Source organism: Camelus bactrianus, chromosome 1, assembly GCF_048773025.1.
Source record: "Camelus bactrianus isolate YW-2024 breed Bactrian camel chromosome 1, ASM4877302v1, whole genome shotgun sequence".
In the NCBI taxonomy this organism is placed as follows: domain Eukaryota; kingdom Metazoa; phylum Chordata; class Mammalia; order Artiodactyla; family Camelidae; genus Camelus; species Camelus bactrianus.
This window is the reverse complement of record NC_133539.1, coordinates 3,301,104-3,317,055: the sequence shown is the minus strand read 5'-3', so window position 1 is coordinate 3,317,055 and position 15,952 is coordinate 3,301,104. Positions and strand designations below refer to the sequence as shown.

The 15,952-nt window shown below is 59.0% G+C and overlaps 1 protein-coding gene across 4 annotated transcripts in view; it reads left to right on the top strand.

Annotated features, from left to right (window-relative positions):
- UMODL1 (uromodulin like 1) overlaps nt 1-15,952 on the top strand; it is a 72,766-nt gene that overhangs the window by 39,091 nt on the left and 17,723 nt on the right. For all 4 annotated transcript variants that reach the window (XM_074350169.1, XM_074350008.1, XM_074350033.1 and 1 more), the window contains 7 exons: nt 871-1,090; nt 5,455-5,592; nt 6,667-7,263; nt 8,393-8,650; nt 10,330-10,442; nt 13,219-13,432; nt 15,547-15,684. In XM_074350169.1, coding sequence (XP_074206270.1) covers nt 871-1,090; nt 5,455-5,592; nt 6,667-7,263; nt 8,393-8,650; nt 10,330-10,442; nt 13,219-13,432; nt 15,547-15,684 — 1,678 coding nt within the window. The remainder of the gene's footprint in view (nt 1-870; nt 1,091-5,454; nt 5,593-6,666; nt 7,264-8,392; nt 8,651-10,329; nt 10,443-13,218; nt 13,433-15,546; nt 15,685-15,952) is intronic.

The window sequence follows — 15,952 nt, the reverse complement described above, 5'->3', positions numbered from 1 at the left end:
TTTGGTGCCAGGTCCCTCGGGGGTGACACAGAGGGAACCAGGCAGGTGGCACACCTGCAGTGGACCAGTGTCACCGCCGAGGACACGCAAGCCAACTCGCCTATGTGTGCTCCAGAAAGAGATGTGAACTTTATGACATCTGACAGTGAGCAGATCTGCCCTTGCTCTGGGCAGGGCCATTCTCTCTCTCCCAAGGCTGTTCATCATACAAGTGACTTGGAAAGATATTCTGGAGTAAGAGGGCAGTTAGGGCTTCTACCTACAAGATGTATGGACGTGGGAGAGAAGGGAGGGTCGCCCCTCAGTGTGCGCCTGCAGGGGGAGTCATTTTTAGAACTTTCTTGGAGAATTCTCTCTCCTTTTTAGCAGGAGTTCGCCTGCGTGTGCAGGAGTGGTGTGGGAGGAAGGTGGGGCGAGGTTGGTGTCTCCCCTGCTCGGGCACAGGTGGCCCTAAGGCCCTGGCTGTGCCTGGGTGCTGCCTGGGGGATACAGCCCAGTGAGGGGGAGCCGCTCCAAAGAGCCACAGGGCTGTCGCTCAGCAGCTCCTCCCCTCTTGGCCACTCAGTCTAGAGGTCAATCCCGCTGTCTGTCTGTCTCTCACAAATTACCTTCCTACCAGTTTCCGGAGCACCCAGAGCGGGCTGTGCATGATGGGGCCCAGACTGCAGTGGTCTCTGAGTTCTCACAAAGGCAGACAGGCCCGGCCTCCAGTCCCAGGGGCGTGAGCTGGGGGGGCCTCCTGGCCATGAAGGGGACACATGGACTCTGGGCCCCTTTCATTGGTCTCACCTGGGGCCCCGCTAGACCATTTTGAAGATGCCGATGGGAGAGTCTGCTCCGTCTGAGCGTCTGTTGCCTCTTCTGGGCCAGGTTGAAAACTCCTTCCCGCCCGCGGTTTCCGACCTGTACAGAAGAGGGAAGCTGAGGGTACAGATCGTGTCCCTCCAGGCCGGAAGCATGGTCGTGAGGCTCAGACTCACGGCGTGGGACCCCGAGTTCCCAGTGGATGTGTCCACGCTGGCCCCCATGCTTCCGCCACTGTGGGCAAGCGGCCTGTTCCGGATCGACCCGCGGGGGACACGTGTGCAAGGTGGGTCATCGTCCCCTCACCTGGGCGCCACCGCAATGCCCTCGAGTCCAGACAGTGTTGTTTCTGCTCAATGTTCACTTTATTCTGAAAGGTAGTTAAAGAAAATGAACCCTGAGCCCTGCCCCTGGGTTCCTCCACGGGGGCCCTCCGGCCACAGCCCCTGCCAGTGAGCCCGCCTGTGCCCCGCACCTCCTGGTTCCTGGTGGCAGAAGCGACCCCGTGGAGCCCGGGGAAGCTTATTCCCTTGGATGATGCTTCTGGGGCCGTGGGCCCAGAACCGAGGAGGGAACCGGGCTGGGGGGTCCCCAAGGGGCAGGAAGATGGGGAGCTCACTGTGTCTGCGTCCAAGTCCAAGCACCGCCTGGCCGCTGGACCTCGCACTGACACATGGATCTACTTCAGGAGACCGAACGTTCTGTAATTCTACTTGGAGTTGCCTTGAGGCAGGAAGTCACAGGTCAGCAGAAGAGTGGGGAGGGGACAGAGAGAGAGAGAGATGGAGGAGACGGTCAGAGATAAGACAGAGACGGAGACACCGAGAGACAGAGAGAGATGTGGGAGGAACAGAAGGGACGAGGGGAGGTGAGAGACAGAAACAGAGACAGAGGCGGTGTGCTGTCATGTCGGGAAGGCTTTGCCGTCATACGCCGGGATGCAGTTCCTGCGCGCAGTGAGGGCACCACGGTCCCTACGTCAGAGAGCCTGTTTGGGGCCCAGTCTGTGGGATGGGCGTCCCTCTGACCCCGCAGTGGAGCTGGGTCCCAGAGTGAGCCCTGCAGTGCCCTTTGAGCTCTGTTGTGTGTCGCCCAACCCAACCCAGGGAAGGCCGTGGGAAAGTCACACCTGAAGTCAGTCACACCTGGGAAGCACCTGCCTGCGTAGCCTGGGGTCTCCCTGAGTGGCCCTCTGCACCTGGGTGGCCCTGCCTGCCTGGGCTCAGGGGCTAAGAGCCAGGCAGGCACCGGGCACCAAGTGGATGTGTCCTTGGTGTGCGCCCCCAGAGCCCACCTGAGACAGAGCTGAGCAGCCCTCAGGTGGCCCAGCCCAGCCCTCCAGCAATGCTTCCCAGCCAGGTCCCCGTGCACCTGGGCGTAGGTCAAACGATGCAGTATGCTGAGTGGTGGCCCCAAAAGACAGTGCACTCAGAACTTCAGATGTGACCGTACTTGGAAGAAAGGTCTTTGCAGGTGAAATTAAGGTAAGGATCTGAAATCGTCCTGGATCAGGGTGGGCCCTAAATCCAGTGTCCTTAGAAGGAACAGAAAAGGAGGAGACCCAGGGCCACTGGAGGAGGCACATGAAGACGGAGGCAGAGGCTGGAGGCATGCGGCCACAAGCCAAGGAAGCCCAGGGGCCACCAGAAGCTGGAAGAGGCAGGAAGGACTCCCCTGAGAGCCCCAGAGGGCACTGGGCCCTGCTGACAGTTTGATTTTGGACTCTGACCTCTAGAACTGGAGAGAGTGCATTCTGTTGCTTTAAGCCAGCTTGACAGCATGTGACAGTTTGTCATGGCAGCCTCAGCAAACTTATACAAAGAGGAAGGGGTACCTTGCGTTGCTAACATCCCAGGCTTCTCAGCAGATCGTTTTAAGCCTCCCCATGTAGTTCTAGAGGCGCCCTGGGAAGTTGGGAGCCCTGGGCAGGCTGTCACCGCAGTGCCCTTGACAAGCAGGAGGCTGTTTGCTTCACATCTCGGAGCTGAGGGGCGTCTTGGGGAGCCCTCCCTGGGCCGGGGAGTTGTTCTTGCCCAGCCACGAGGCGGCAACCCCGCCCCGCTCCGAGTCCCCTGACCCGGTTCCCGCTGGCTTCTGACACAGGAGCCCGAGAGCAGCCCCCAGGCTGCCGCCCCCACCTGGGGAGGCCGCGCAGGCCTGACCCGAGTGTGGGGAAGCCGTTCTCCCCGCACCTGCCCCCAAGAGCCCCCAGCCCCGCAGCCTGGGGACTGGATAAGCCCATCCGTTGCCCTTCTGCTCAAAGTCAACAAACCGCGGCACAGAAAACTCTCCTCCGCAGCCCCTATGGGAACGGTGCGGTCGCACCCCGAGCATTCTGGGTTAGCTGGGTGCTCTCGCCTCCCGCGGGTCGACGTATCCTAGCAGCGTGGGGGTCACGATGCCCTGACCCATCTTCTCCCGGAGGTCAGTGCACCCGGGGTCACCGGGTGGCCCCGTGTCCTGCTCTTCCCTGAGGGGTGGGCCCTGTGCTGGAGGCCTGAGGCCGGGCAGCACCCCGGGGTCCAGTCCCATCCATGCTGCCCCAAGACAGGAGTCTTGACTCGACAGGTACTTCATGGGCCGGGCGGGGGTCCCAGCTCTGACGCTCGCTCACCCTGGGCCCTGCACAAGGGCCTCCATGTGCTTATCCGGGAGGCAGGAAGGTTAGGACGCAGCCCACCTCGGGGGCGAATGACGTGATGCCCAGCACACGTCTGACGGCAGTTCCTCCTCCTCCAGGGGCTCCTCTCCCTCCTCCCGCCCCGTCACTCTCCCTGGGTCTCCAACCCCTGCCTCTACCCTTCCTTGAAATCTGCTCTGTAAGGGCCACCCCGCTCATCGGCTGTAAGCGCGCTGACCGGCTGGGCCTCCACTCTGTGGTCCCTTCGTGCCTCTGTGTCTGCGCAGACGCCAGCCAGACAAGCTCTAACCGCGGCCCCGTTCTGTGTGAGGCTCCCTGGGTCACCACAGCAGCGGGGGGCAGGCTCAGGACAGGCCGAACTGCTCCCCAAAGCTCCCCGCGGCCGCTGGCTCCCAACAGCACTTCAGACGCAGTGGTCCTTTCTGTGTCTCTGTGGGCGGCGGGAGAAGGGGTGTGAGCTGGGGAGCCTGGCCCCGGGGCTGTCACCGTCCACCTGGCCTGCTGGTGTGGCCTTTCTTAATCCAGATTGGGTGGCACTGCCTTTGGTCCAGCTTCTGTGGGTGGCGCCCTTAGAACCAGGTTCTCTGTGCCCATCATCCTCCTTGAGACTCTGACGCCGGCCCCAGCAAGGGCCGAGGGCTCTGGCCAGGCTTCACCTCCGAAGGCCGCCCAGGCCTCAGAGACAGCTTGGGGCCCCCCGAGGAGCCTGCCTTTGCAGGGAAGGCGCGGCCTGTCCTGGGTCCTCCACAACTCGTTCTGAGGTCTCACCTGTGCCAGGAGGTGCGGCTCTGCCACGGCTGCCCCGCTCCTCCGGGAGGTGGGCCACATCCTGTCCCAGACCCGCACCGGGCTCCTGCCTGTTTCCTTGTCTGATGGCCCAGGAGGTGCAGAGGCCACCTGGCAGCTCTCACGGTGCACAGACCTGCCTCTTCCTTCAGAATCAGAAAACCGTGTGGCCTCGGGCTTTGTTGCAAGACCAGATGGAGCTGCCTGCACCTTACTCAGCCTTGCTCCCGAGCCGTGTGCTGGGGGACCGAAGGCCAGGGGAGTCACCACCCCAAGATGGCCTCCTGGGTTTCTGCGGTTTGAGCCCAGGTCTCGACCGGGGCCTCCGCTCTTCTAGGGGCCCTGCTGTCTGGCCAGCCTGGCTCCAGCCCCATTAAGCAGCCTGCAGGTTGGAGGTCAGATTCCTTCCTAGGGCAGGGACGGGGATGGGGGTGGTGGTGACCTGGGGGAGCAGAAGTGGGAGAGGAGAGGCTGGGAGGAGGAGGAGGGATGGTCCTCCTGGTGAGTTTTGCCTCCATGTGGCCTAAAGCTGGTCCTGGCTGCTTGCTGATTGGCCACTGGGGGCTGGATTGCATGATGAGAGGTCGAGCAAGGGAGAGAGGGCTTTGGGGGGCTGACAGGCAGGGGGGCTTCCTTCACAAACTTCCCTGCTCCAGTCAGAAGGCTCTGGCTTCCCAGGGCACGGCCCTCGGGCTCCGACAGTCGCCTCCCGGACTCAGGTGGGAGGAGTTGCAGGGCCGTTCCTCTCCGTGTCTCGGAAGGTTCATGTTCCACTAACTGGGCACCTCCTGGCTCCGCGATTTTTCTGTTTCTTTCTTGAGACACTAAGTGTTAGGGGATGTTGGCACATCAGAGAGAAGTGAAAGCACCCTGGGAGCAAAGAATGAGCAAAAGGGGACTGTGTTCACCCTTGTGGGTGCTAATGTCCCCAAAGGAAACGGCGCCCCATTTAACCCCTGCCCAGATCAGCCAGCCACGGAGGAGGTGGGCGCAGGAGGGTGCGCAGCCTGGCAGCTTGGTTCACATAGAGGCTTCCAGGGAGGGCTCTGGGCAGGGCCTCCCCCTGGGGGCTGGGCACCAAGGGCCTCCCTGATGCCCCGCCGCGTCCCCCCAGCCATTCGCTGCAAAGACAGTAGAACTCCGCTCCGTGGCCTGTCTGTTCTCTGGGCAGCTTCTGGCCACCTTCTCACCTGCCTGTGTCCTGTCTCCTTCCCGCCCGGCAGACTGGGACGAGTGTGCGGACAGCCTGGAGCATGACTGCTCGCCGGCCGCCCAGTGCATCAACCTCGAGGGCTCGTACACCTGCCGGTGCCGGACGGCCGGGGATGCCAACCCCTCCAGACCGGGCCGGGCCTGCGAGGGTGCGCCCCCTGCCCCACACTCCCCACCCCCCGCTCTGGGCTGTGCCTCCTCCCCGGGGGCCTGGGGTGGAGCAGGGACAGCTTCTCCATCAAGCAGGGTGGGCACAGTGCCTGGGGCCCACCATACTGTTAGGGGTCCACGAGAATGATTTCATTTCTCTTAAAATCAAAAGAAAGAAATTTATATAATGACAGCAAACATCAATGATGAACCCAGTCTTTATACCAGTATTTTACAGTATGATTTTTCATTATTTTTATGAATGAAAGGGTCTGAGAAAGTCATGACACAATCCAGGAGCGAGGTCCCTCCTGGGTGGCTGGAGCCTGAGGGTGGAAGAGCCCAGCTGAGATGGAGATGGTCTTGACATGGGGCCTGAGCCCCAGTCTTGGCATGCCTCGGCCCCAAGTTTTTTGGGGGGCCAGTTCTGACCGGCTGGCTGGGGCCACCTGGAGTGCTGAGTTGACAAACAGAGGGAGGTCCCATCCAGACTTAAAATGCTGTGATCGATTGGCAATGTCTGCTCTGGACACAGTGGGCAGCAGAGGCACTCAGCCACCTGCCTGCCCTGCCTGCTAAGGCCCTCTGTCTGGAGCAGCAGCACAGAGTGATTCCCTGGGGAGAGAGCCTCCGGTCCTTACCTGCCACGCGCACTGTCCTGCCTCCTCAGAGCCACACAGCCTCCTTCTCCCGTCCACCCACGCCATGCCCAGCAAGCTGGTGAGAGTGGCCAGCACCAGGCCCCACACGGAGCACACACTTGGGGGAACTTTCCCGAAGGCCCAAGGGATCAGTCTGAGGCCTGCGAGAACCGAGCCCTGCATTGGTGTCTGGGGTCTGCAGCCGCCCCAGTGGGGCCCTGCTCTCAGGGTCGAGCGCCCTTGCTGACCACAGGGACAGGCCCCGTGGCCTTCCAAAGAGAGCGCTTGGGAGACTGCAAACACGGGCCCCGTGAAACGTTCTTAATCGCCCGCTGGGACAGGCTGTGTCCCCACTCGGGGTGCACCTGTGGGGGGGTTGCTCTTGCTCACGTGGACCAGATGCCCCTTCTGAGAGCGGCTGTGTCTTGGCAGGTGACGTGGTGAGCCCCACGGGGGCTGTGCTGACTCCAGTGACAGGGGAAACAGCCCCAGCTCCCAGCACAGAAGCGACAGCCCTTGGCCTGGAGACCCCTGCCCGGTCACCCAGCCCCGCACACCCATGGGACACCCCTGCGGTGGGCCAGGCCTGGACCCCAGGGCCCCCACCCAGAAGAGGGGTCAGTGGCACGGTCGGCTACGGTAGTAACAGCACCGGGCAAGGCGTGGAGGAGGAGGCCAGCACGGCCCTAGGCCTGGAGACGGGCCAGTGGACAGCCAGCAGGGTGGCCAACACTGCCTTCGCCCCCAGGGCTCCTGGGCCAACCCCCAGCCCCCTCCCCAGGGCCACAGACATCCTGCTGGACCCCCTTGGGGGGTTGCCTCCAAACTCCACTACTGAGCTGCCCTTTTGGCCCACTCCTACTGAAGGACCCACGGGCCACATTGAGTGGCATGCCAGCCTCCCCACGAGGGACACACTTGCAGCACCTCTGGACCCCACGTGGCCTCAGAACTCAGACCCTGGACCCTCCGGCTCCCCAGACCTGCCCTCAGCCCCAGCCCCTGCATCTCCGAAGATCCCGGCCTGCGGTGAGTGGTTGGGATGTGCGTCCCAGAGGGACCAGTGCAGCCACGTGGTGTGTGTTTCCATTGGCAAAGCTCACACCGTCGTCTGGTTGAAGGCTGCTCTGCAGCTCGGAAGTGGAGCCCTCACCTCATGGCTGTGCAAACCCAGTGCGTAGCAGCCCCGGCCCGCAGCGGCCGGAGTCCAGTCTGGTTAGGACGGACCTGGGTCTCCCCGCTTTCCCTCCAACCCTGTCCTCCCCCTTCCGAAACCTCCCTGGTTGCCGGCGGTTGGAGCAGGAAGTCAGGCATGAGTTGCATTAAGCGCATTGAGCAGGTGGCCCCTCAGCAGTGTTGGGCCCCCAACATTTCTGCACCTCCCTAGCAGTGCTGCACCCCCAGCCTGGTGCAGCCCCCAACATCTATAGCCCCCCTATCCAGGTATAGACCCCCAGGAGTGCCAACCCCGTACCCTGATGCAGCCCCCAGCAGTTCCAAATTACTCACTACTTTCAAGGTGTTTAGCCATCACCGAGACCCCTGGGTGATGTCCCAGGAGACAGGCAGCCTCTGTGCAGGAAAGGGCCTGGCCGTGCAGCCTCCGCCAAGAAGGCGGTGCTGGCATCCTTGTGTGAGAGCACTGAGCCAGCCTGACCCTGGGTTACATCCAAATGGAACCAACTGTTAAGTGCAGCTCCATCGATGCATTTCCTCTGCTAAACAGTGCCAGATCCAAGACTAAACCCTTCAGCCTGTGTACACCACCCCGGCTCCCCTGTAGGAATGGTTGTAGCCAGATGGCCACCTGGCTGACTCCCCCCGACTCTGCCCAGGGCTCGAGGGGAACAACTGCTCCGGAGGAGCCCCTCAGAACCTGCTCAAGGAAACTTGGTTTCTCCAAGTCCCGGAACCTCAGGCTGGGAAACGGGGCAAAACTGAGGGGCGGGGGCCGTCCCCGGGAGCCCAGGGCTCAGGAGGCAGTCAGGGACTGTGCACCGGCCTGTGCAGCCAGCAGCCAGGGTACTTGACTCCCCTTGGGTCGGCGTCCCTGAGGACTCGTGTCCCCGAGCAGTGGGGTGAGGCTTCTCTTTGCCTGTGTCCTCAGAATGGATCCTTGAATTTATTTTAATCAGAGCGTTTATATTCTGTTTTCCAGCTCCCGTCCCCGTCGGCAGAGTCTCAGTCTCCAACGTGACCAGCACAGGCTTCCACGTGGCGTGGGCGGCAGATCTCACCCTGCACCGCACTTTCCAGCTCACCCTGATTTCTGCTCGGGGCCCTGCAGTGCACCTGGAGACCCAGAACGCAAGTCTGACTCTGTCTGACCTGGAGCCTGGCGTCTTGCACTTGGTTGAGATCGTGGCCAAAGCATGTGGGGAAGAAAGTTCCAGAGCCCACCTGAGAGTGAGGACAGGTAATGGGCTTCAGATGCGCCATCACCACTGATTCTCAAAGGGAGGAGGAAAGGGCCCCGGTGGTTGGGTGTTTAGAGGAGCTGGACTTCTTCGTGGGCGTCTGGGTTTCCGCTTCCTTCTCCGCCTCGGAACATCGGGCTCAGTGTATGCTCAGCTGGTGTGTAAAGGCCACACTGCAGGTGGATCATTTCAGGGACCGGTGCTGGGCAGACTGTGGGCCATGAGGCTGTGTTGCAAAGCGTTCCAGACTCTGCAGAGGTTACAGATGCTCACCTGCGTCCTCACGGGTGCACGGCAGGGAAACTGTCACCCACGTGTTTTCCTGAATGTCTGACTTAGCTGAGCAGCCAGGGTGGACCTGATGTTGCAGAGAAGTCCTCTGAGCTTGGGCAGCTGTCCAAGAGTTGATAGCGGTGGTCTCCAAGGTGGGGTGCACACCCCAGGGAGATGCCTAAGATGACCTGTTAGGGTGCAGCTGGGAAAGTTTAGAGCTCTTGTTTGTACGCTTTGAATTACAAATTAGCCGTGGACTGGGAAGTCAGAGCGGGGAAGGTGGGTGACGACGCCACACGTAAGCTGGTGGCGAGCTGGGGAAGGGGAGGTCACTGCTAGCCAGACAGGCAGGCAGGGCAGCCCCGGAGGAGTCTGGGAGCTGGTGCTGGGCGTTCAGTGCAGATCAGGCCTCTGAAGGTCTCACCCGCACCTACAGGGCAGAGCTGCCCGTGAGCGTGTGACCCTGGCCTGAGACGGGTCCACATCTGCTCTCACCTGTGCACCTGGTGGGTTTCAGGTCAGGTCAGACACTAGTTGCTGGAGTCTGGACCGGTGGCTCCCAGGCGCAGTGAGAGCCATGAACCTGAGGACATGGGGTTGGGGTTCACCCAGGAATGCATAATGGGGCGGCTTTGTGGTTTGTCTCACGTCTGGGCAGCAAGCTTCTGGGGGAGGGACTCTCAGCCCCCGACAGGACCACCTGGTCCTCCTCCTGCGCTGCCCAGAATGCCCCGCGCGTGGCAGGTGCTTCGCAAATCCCTGGTGAGGCACTGAGCGGGACCGGAGACGGCGGCCACGCCGGAAGCCAGGACGCGGCCGGGCGATGCTCCCGGACCACGAACTCTCAGAAGCCCCACTGGAAGGGGGAAGATTCAGATGGAACAGACCAGCATGAAAGCAGGAGCTGCCCTTACCTGCAGAGAGGCAGGGCTACGGGGGAGGAAAGCCGGCTGCGGCAGGACCCCGGGGCGGTCTGTCGTGAGCAGGCACTCGGCAAGGCGATCCTACGCCGTGCTGGCCCGCACCGCCGGCGCACGCCCGTGGCCCTGGCGCCGTCACCACAGAGGGCCCCCTTTCACTCTCAGAGCTGCCCTGGCCGGCCGGTGGGTTACGCGGGCATCCCGTGCACAGGTAACCGCCCTGGCAGGCAGGACAGGGCTGCAGTGGCTGAGCTCCGTGGCCTCCAGAAGGCTCTCCCTCTGTGCCCAGGCTTTGTCCTGCCACCCCCTAGAGTCTGGTGGGCGGCGTCTGTGTGTCCCGGGTGCCGTTCCTTCTTTACAGAGTGCAGGTCAGCCTCAGTGTGATGCTGCTCCTGGCCAACACAGAAACACTATTTTTAAGATAGAGCTGATAATCTGTTACCTGTTACGTACCCTTCCAAACATGTTTGTTCTCCGTCCTGCAGCGGCCCAGAAGCTCAGTGGACAAGTCAGAATAGCGAACGTCAGGTATTCAGAATCCTTCCGCAACGTGAGCAGCGGGGAGTACCAGGCCTTCCTGCGGCTGCTCTTCAGGGCGGTACGTTGGCGGAATCATCTTCCTTTTCTCCTGGGACGTGAATGAGGGAGGTGGCAGCATCCTAGTCGCAGCCAACCAGGACTCAGACCTGAAGATGCTGCAAGCTCCTCGTTTCTGAAGGAAGCTGGCGCCTCTGGCTCTGGCGTGGCGCCTGTGTCTCCTGGATCTGCCATTAGTCACGGCAGCAGGAGGGAGACACACCTCCTCCTCTTGCTGTGTCCTTGCCTCGCATCGCTTCCTGCTTAGGGCGGCTTCTTTATTGACGTGGGGTCCCGAGGAGCAGAAAGCCTCCCCGCCCCCGCCTTAAAAGGAAAGAAATTGAACATTGAGATCTGTTTCACGTACCAGAAAACTCACACTTCAAAAAAATTACTGAAGTGTAGTTGGCTTCCTGTGTTGTGTTAGTTTCTGGTGTACAGCACAGTGATTCAGCTACTCATCTTCATATAGGTCCTTTTCCAGACTCTTTTCCATTACAGGTTATTACAGGATACGGAATACAGCCCCCTGTGCTGTGCAGCAGGACCTTGTTGTTTATCTAGTTTGTATACAGTCCTTTGTATCTGCTAATCCCAGACTCCTAATGCAGCCCCCCCCACCCCCTTTCCCCTCTGTAACCATAGTTTGTTGTTGATGTCCATGAAAACTCACACTTTTAAAGTGCACAATTCAGTGGTTCGGGCTGTATTTACAAAGTTGTGCAACCTTCAACACCACCTAATTTCAGAACATTTTCATCGTCTCAGAAAAGAAACCCCATACTCATCAGTAGTCGCTCACCCTCCCCCCTTCTCTGTGCCCCTGGAACCAGGCATGTGCTTTCTGCCTCTATGGGTTTGTCTATTCTGGATGCTTCATAGAAATGAAATCATACAGTTCGGCCCCTTTGAGTCTGGCTTATCTCGCTGAGTGTGATGTCCTCAAGCTTCATCCATCTCGTACCAGTATCAGGACTTCATCCCTTTTAGGGCTTGATTCCATTGCACGGACAGGCCACGTTCTGTTTATCCAGTCATTCGATGGACATTCGGGTGGCTTCCGCCTTCTGGCTACTGTGACTAACATTGCTATGATCCCTGCCTTAAAAATTCTTTTTCTTGCTCTCTTTCAGTGCCCTCTGCCGTCCCACTGGCCCTCTTTGGGGAGGTCCGTTGTTGCTATTCAGTTAGGGTAGCAGCCTCAGCATTCTTTTCGCTGGTGGTTAGGTTGCCCTTTGGGGAATAGAGAATGCACTTGTCTTAATCTAGGGCTCTTGTTTGCACAGACAACATCTCTACATTTTAGCTTTTCCAAGTTCTGGGAGGTTAGGACGCGGGCTGGAGAGGGCTTGGCAGCGCCACCTACTGGCGGAGTAGCATGATGGCGCGTCGGTGATGCTGGCGGCTGCAGTGTTGGGTGAGGCTGTCCACACTCACGGGCGTTTCTCCTGGATAAAGCCAGCATGCTGCCTCCAGGAACTGTCCCCTCGGGCTCCCTGGGGTCTGGGCTCCTGCTCTATTTATTCTGAGGTCCCGGCTCCTGGCCCAGTGCGTGGATTCAAGAGCTGCTGATGGCTCGATTCACACGTGTATCGTCATCTTCTTTAGCGTAAATCACAGTTACACGTCACATTAAGCAACGACCACTGAAATCAGTTCCCGTGTCTCTAGCATCACACGAGGCAGCGTCCCTGCCACCCCAGTTCCTTGATTAATCTTGCCCTTTTAAAGCATTTCGTCTTTTGCCTACATGGGGCCAAAGTTTTTATCTGTCTGGAATTTCAGGACAGCAAACAACTGTGCACCTTAACACGTGTGTAGGACATTAAGACACATTCGGGGAGGTTGTGGGTTAATGTGTCACCTTGCTCTTTGTCACTTCCTACCAAAGGGCCTGGAACTTTGCTTTGAGACTGGCTTGAAATGCAGACAAAAATGACTTTAACCCCAGACTGTGACAGATCCCACTCTGGAAACCCCAGAGAGAGAGAGAGACGGAGACAGAAGACAATCTATTCCGGGGATAATGATGGCGGCCGCGTGGCTGCAGGCGGCTCTGGGGCCTCGCGGGCGTCTGCAGCCTCCGACGGGCGACAACACCCTTGCTCACGCTGGCTGTCCCAGGGCTGGAAACCCATCCGCCTGGGCCTCGAACCTCATGCGGGTCAGATGAAGACGAGGTTTCCTCTGTGAGGGCAAACTGTGCAGGGGGGCTCTTCCATAGCACGTCGCATTATGTGGATTGCTTACAGCTCATTCTAAGATCGGGTGCCTTTCTGGGCATTTTGGCCCTGATGGGAGAGAATGGAATAATATAGTGTGTGATTAGGATTCTGTCCAAACGTAGAACAGTAAACAAGGCGTTTACAGGTGAGAACCACCTGTCCCCCTAGGACGTCCGCAGGGAAGCGGTTCTCAGCAAGGCAGGAGGCAGAAGGGAAGGCGGGATGTTCTGCAGCATGAGGTTCACAGGACTGTTCTAGAAAAAATGCAGTGGGGAAGGTGGTGTCCCTTCCTGTGATCATTCGTTCAGCCCCCTCCCAAGTTACAAGCCCACAGGGTACGTGCCCATCAGCTGGTTGGGGGGGAATGGGGCTCAGTGTCTCAGAACCCCCTGCATTTGTGCTGGGCCTGGGGATTCAGCAGACAGGCAGGGGCCAGAGCTGACGTGAGGCTTTGACCTCTTTGCCGAGGCCAGCCGGCTGCTGGCCGGAACCCCAGGAGGAGCCCCCCTCAGGACAAGTGCCCCGTTTCCTCTCTCGCGGGCAGCTCTCCTCACCAGCCCTGTTTCTCTAAAGGTGCGGGATTCCTTGCCAGCCTCCATGCGTCAGCACCTGGACACAGGTGGGGTGCGGGTGGAGGTGACCCGCATCGCCAATGGCAGTGTCGTGGTGGAGTTTACCCTGCTGATCATCGCAGACGTGGATGTCCGGGAGGTGTCTGCTGCGTTCCTCACCGCCTTTCAGAACACGTCTCTGCTGGAGGTGGTCGGAGGGGACACCTCCATCTGGGGTACGTGGAGGCTGGGCCCCACGGAGACTCACTGGGTTCTGACGAGAGAGTGAAATCTTAGCCACTGGCTTTGTTTCTAAAAGGTGCTCTTCCTCTTAAGGGCTTCCCCTGCGTTCGAAGAAAATGTGAAAATAAGGGACGCTCAGCTCCCTTATTGCTACTGTGGTTCTTTCAAAAATAGTTTTTAGAGTTGGAAACCTCTCTGGGGGAGCCTGCGAGGATCCCCACAGCGGCTGCATCCTGCCCCTCCTTCCCCCGCAGCGTCTGGGTGAGTTGAGGGCAGACATGTCCGTCTCCGCAGCCAGACCTCCTCCCAGGCACAGTTTCCAAGGAGACCTAGTGAAAACAAGTGAAAAAAGAAGCAGGGAGAAGAGGCAATTTAGAGTCTTTTCTCATGTTGTATTAGTCAGCTTGAGCTGTTGCAACAAAATACCATGGACTGAGCGGCTTCAACGACAGACATTTACTTTCTCATGGTTTGAGAGGCTTTAAGTCCAAGATCAGGGTCCTGGTGATGCTGGTGAGGGACCCTCCTGGCAGGTAGGCAGCCCCCTTTCTGCTGTGTCCTCTCCTGGCTTTTCCTCTGGGTGTGTAGACAGCGAGGGATCTGGCATCTCTTCTTATAAGGACGTCAGTCCTCTTGGGTCGGGGCCCCTCCCTTATGACCTCATTTAACCTTAATTATCTCCTAACAGGCCCGTCTCCAAATGTACTCACACTGGGAGTCCGGGCTTCGACACACAAGTTTTGAAGGGACATGATTCAGTCTCTAGCTTACATCACAGCTGAGAATAAATGAGGAAAGGCTTATAGTTACATGTATGAATAAAATCAAAGACAATGTAGATGAATATTTTTCTGATTTTTGGAATGAGAAGGGTGAAGCCTGCAGAGAAAAGGCTGGAATATTTGCCTCTATGAATTACATCTCTCATAGGCAACAAAAGAGAAAATCATTCCGAAAATCTGATGAAGAATTGCATCCTAAATATAGAGGGATCACAGGCATTGAGGATAAAATACTAGGACCCCAATAGACACGTGCACAGAGGACCCGGATAGACAGTCCATGAAAGAAGAAACACGCCGCTAACAAAGGCAGGAGAATCAAGGCATGCCCATCCAGGAGCAATAATAATAATTAAGACGGTGACCCTGGTGGGGGCGTAGGGAGCCAGCACCCGCAGGCCACCCTCGGGGGACAGGATTGGCTCGCACTTCCTGGAAGCCAGTTTGACAGTGTGTGTCAGGAACTTTTAAACTGTTCATCCACTTTGGCTTTAGAATAATAGCGCGTCTAGGACTTCATCCTAAGGAAACCGATCTCAGTCTGGACCATAGCTTATGTACGAGGACATTCATGTCAGTGCTGCTTTAAAAGCAGAAGACTGGAAACGACTCGTAATCCCGTGTAGGGAAGATATTAACTAAATGCTGTGTTCATGCCACGGGCCGTCAGGCAATTCTTAAAAGTGAGGTTTGCTGAGACAGAAAATATTCCTGACCCAAGGAAAAGGGGAGAAAGCAGGGCTCCCGCTTGCGTGTAAAACGCGGTTTCAGCTGCACTGCAGCCTGCTTCTTATTTATTCAAATTGTTCTTGTTTTCCTTCGGTGGCGGCGCGGGGGCTCGCGCCCAGGACCTGTGCGTGCCGGGCGCGCCCTGCCGCTGAGCGGCACCTGCCCCCAGTCTGCCTGTTAAAGGACCGGAAGGAAGTGTGCCAACGTGCGAACACGCACGCCGGGAGGTGGCCTCCCGGGGGACTGTGTGCTCTCGGCTGAGCTGCCCTGGGTTTCATCTGTTTCCTGCAGTAAACCTGCGTTATCGGTCAGATAAGTGACCAAGTGTAGATTTGAAAGGAGAGCGGCTGGGCCCGAGCCCAGGGCTGGGTGGGGCCCCTCTGGTCTGCCGGCCTCCAGGGAGCTGAGGGGGTGCTGCTCCACCCCCCGGCCCCACCCCACCCCCGGCAGAAAGTCGGGGGCCGCTATGTCTCCGGAACCCTGCGGAGCGGCCGTCCGGCTGTCATTTGAGCACCTGAACTTCGCTTCCCGAGGCGCGCCTGCCCCGTCGGGCGGCCGCGGAGGGTCTCCGGGCTAGCTTTCTAAATGCCCTGCAGATTACGACGAGTGCGAGAGGAGGGAGGACGACTGCGGACCGGGCTCCACCTGCCGCAACTCCCTGGGGTCTTTCGCCTGCAGCTGCGGGGGAGGCACCCCCGGCTTCTCCGTAGAATATTCTGGAAGACCCTGTGAAGGTAAGAGTCTCAGGACCCCTTGTCCAGAATACTGTCGGGTAGTCTGTTCTTTTAAGGATATTCACCCCAAAAGTGTGTCTTGCAAACGAGGTCAGCATGTTTTTGTGTCCCGGGCAAGTCTCCTAGCGTGTGTGTGTGTGTGTGTGTGTGCGCTCACGTGCATGTGGGCATGTGGGTACGTGTGCCTGTGCGTGCCTGTGCCTCCCCACCCCTCCCCACCCCTCCAGCCTTCCGGGTGGTGCCCGCAAGCACTTCTTCTGACGCCTGT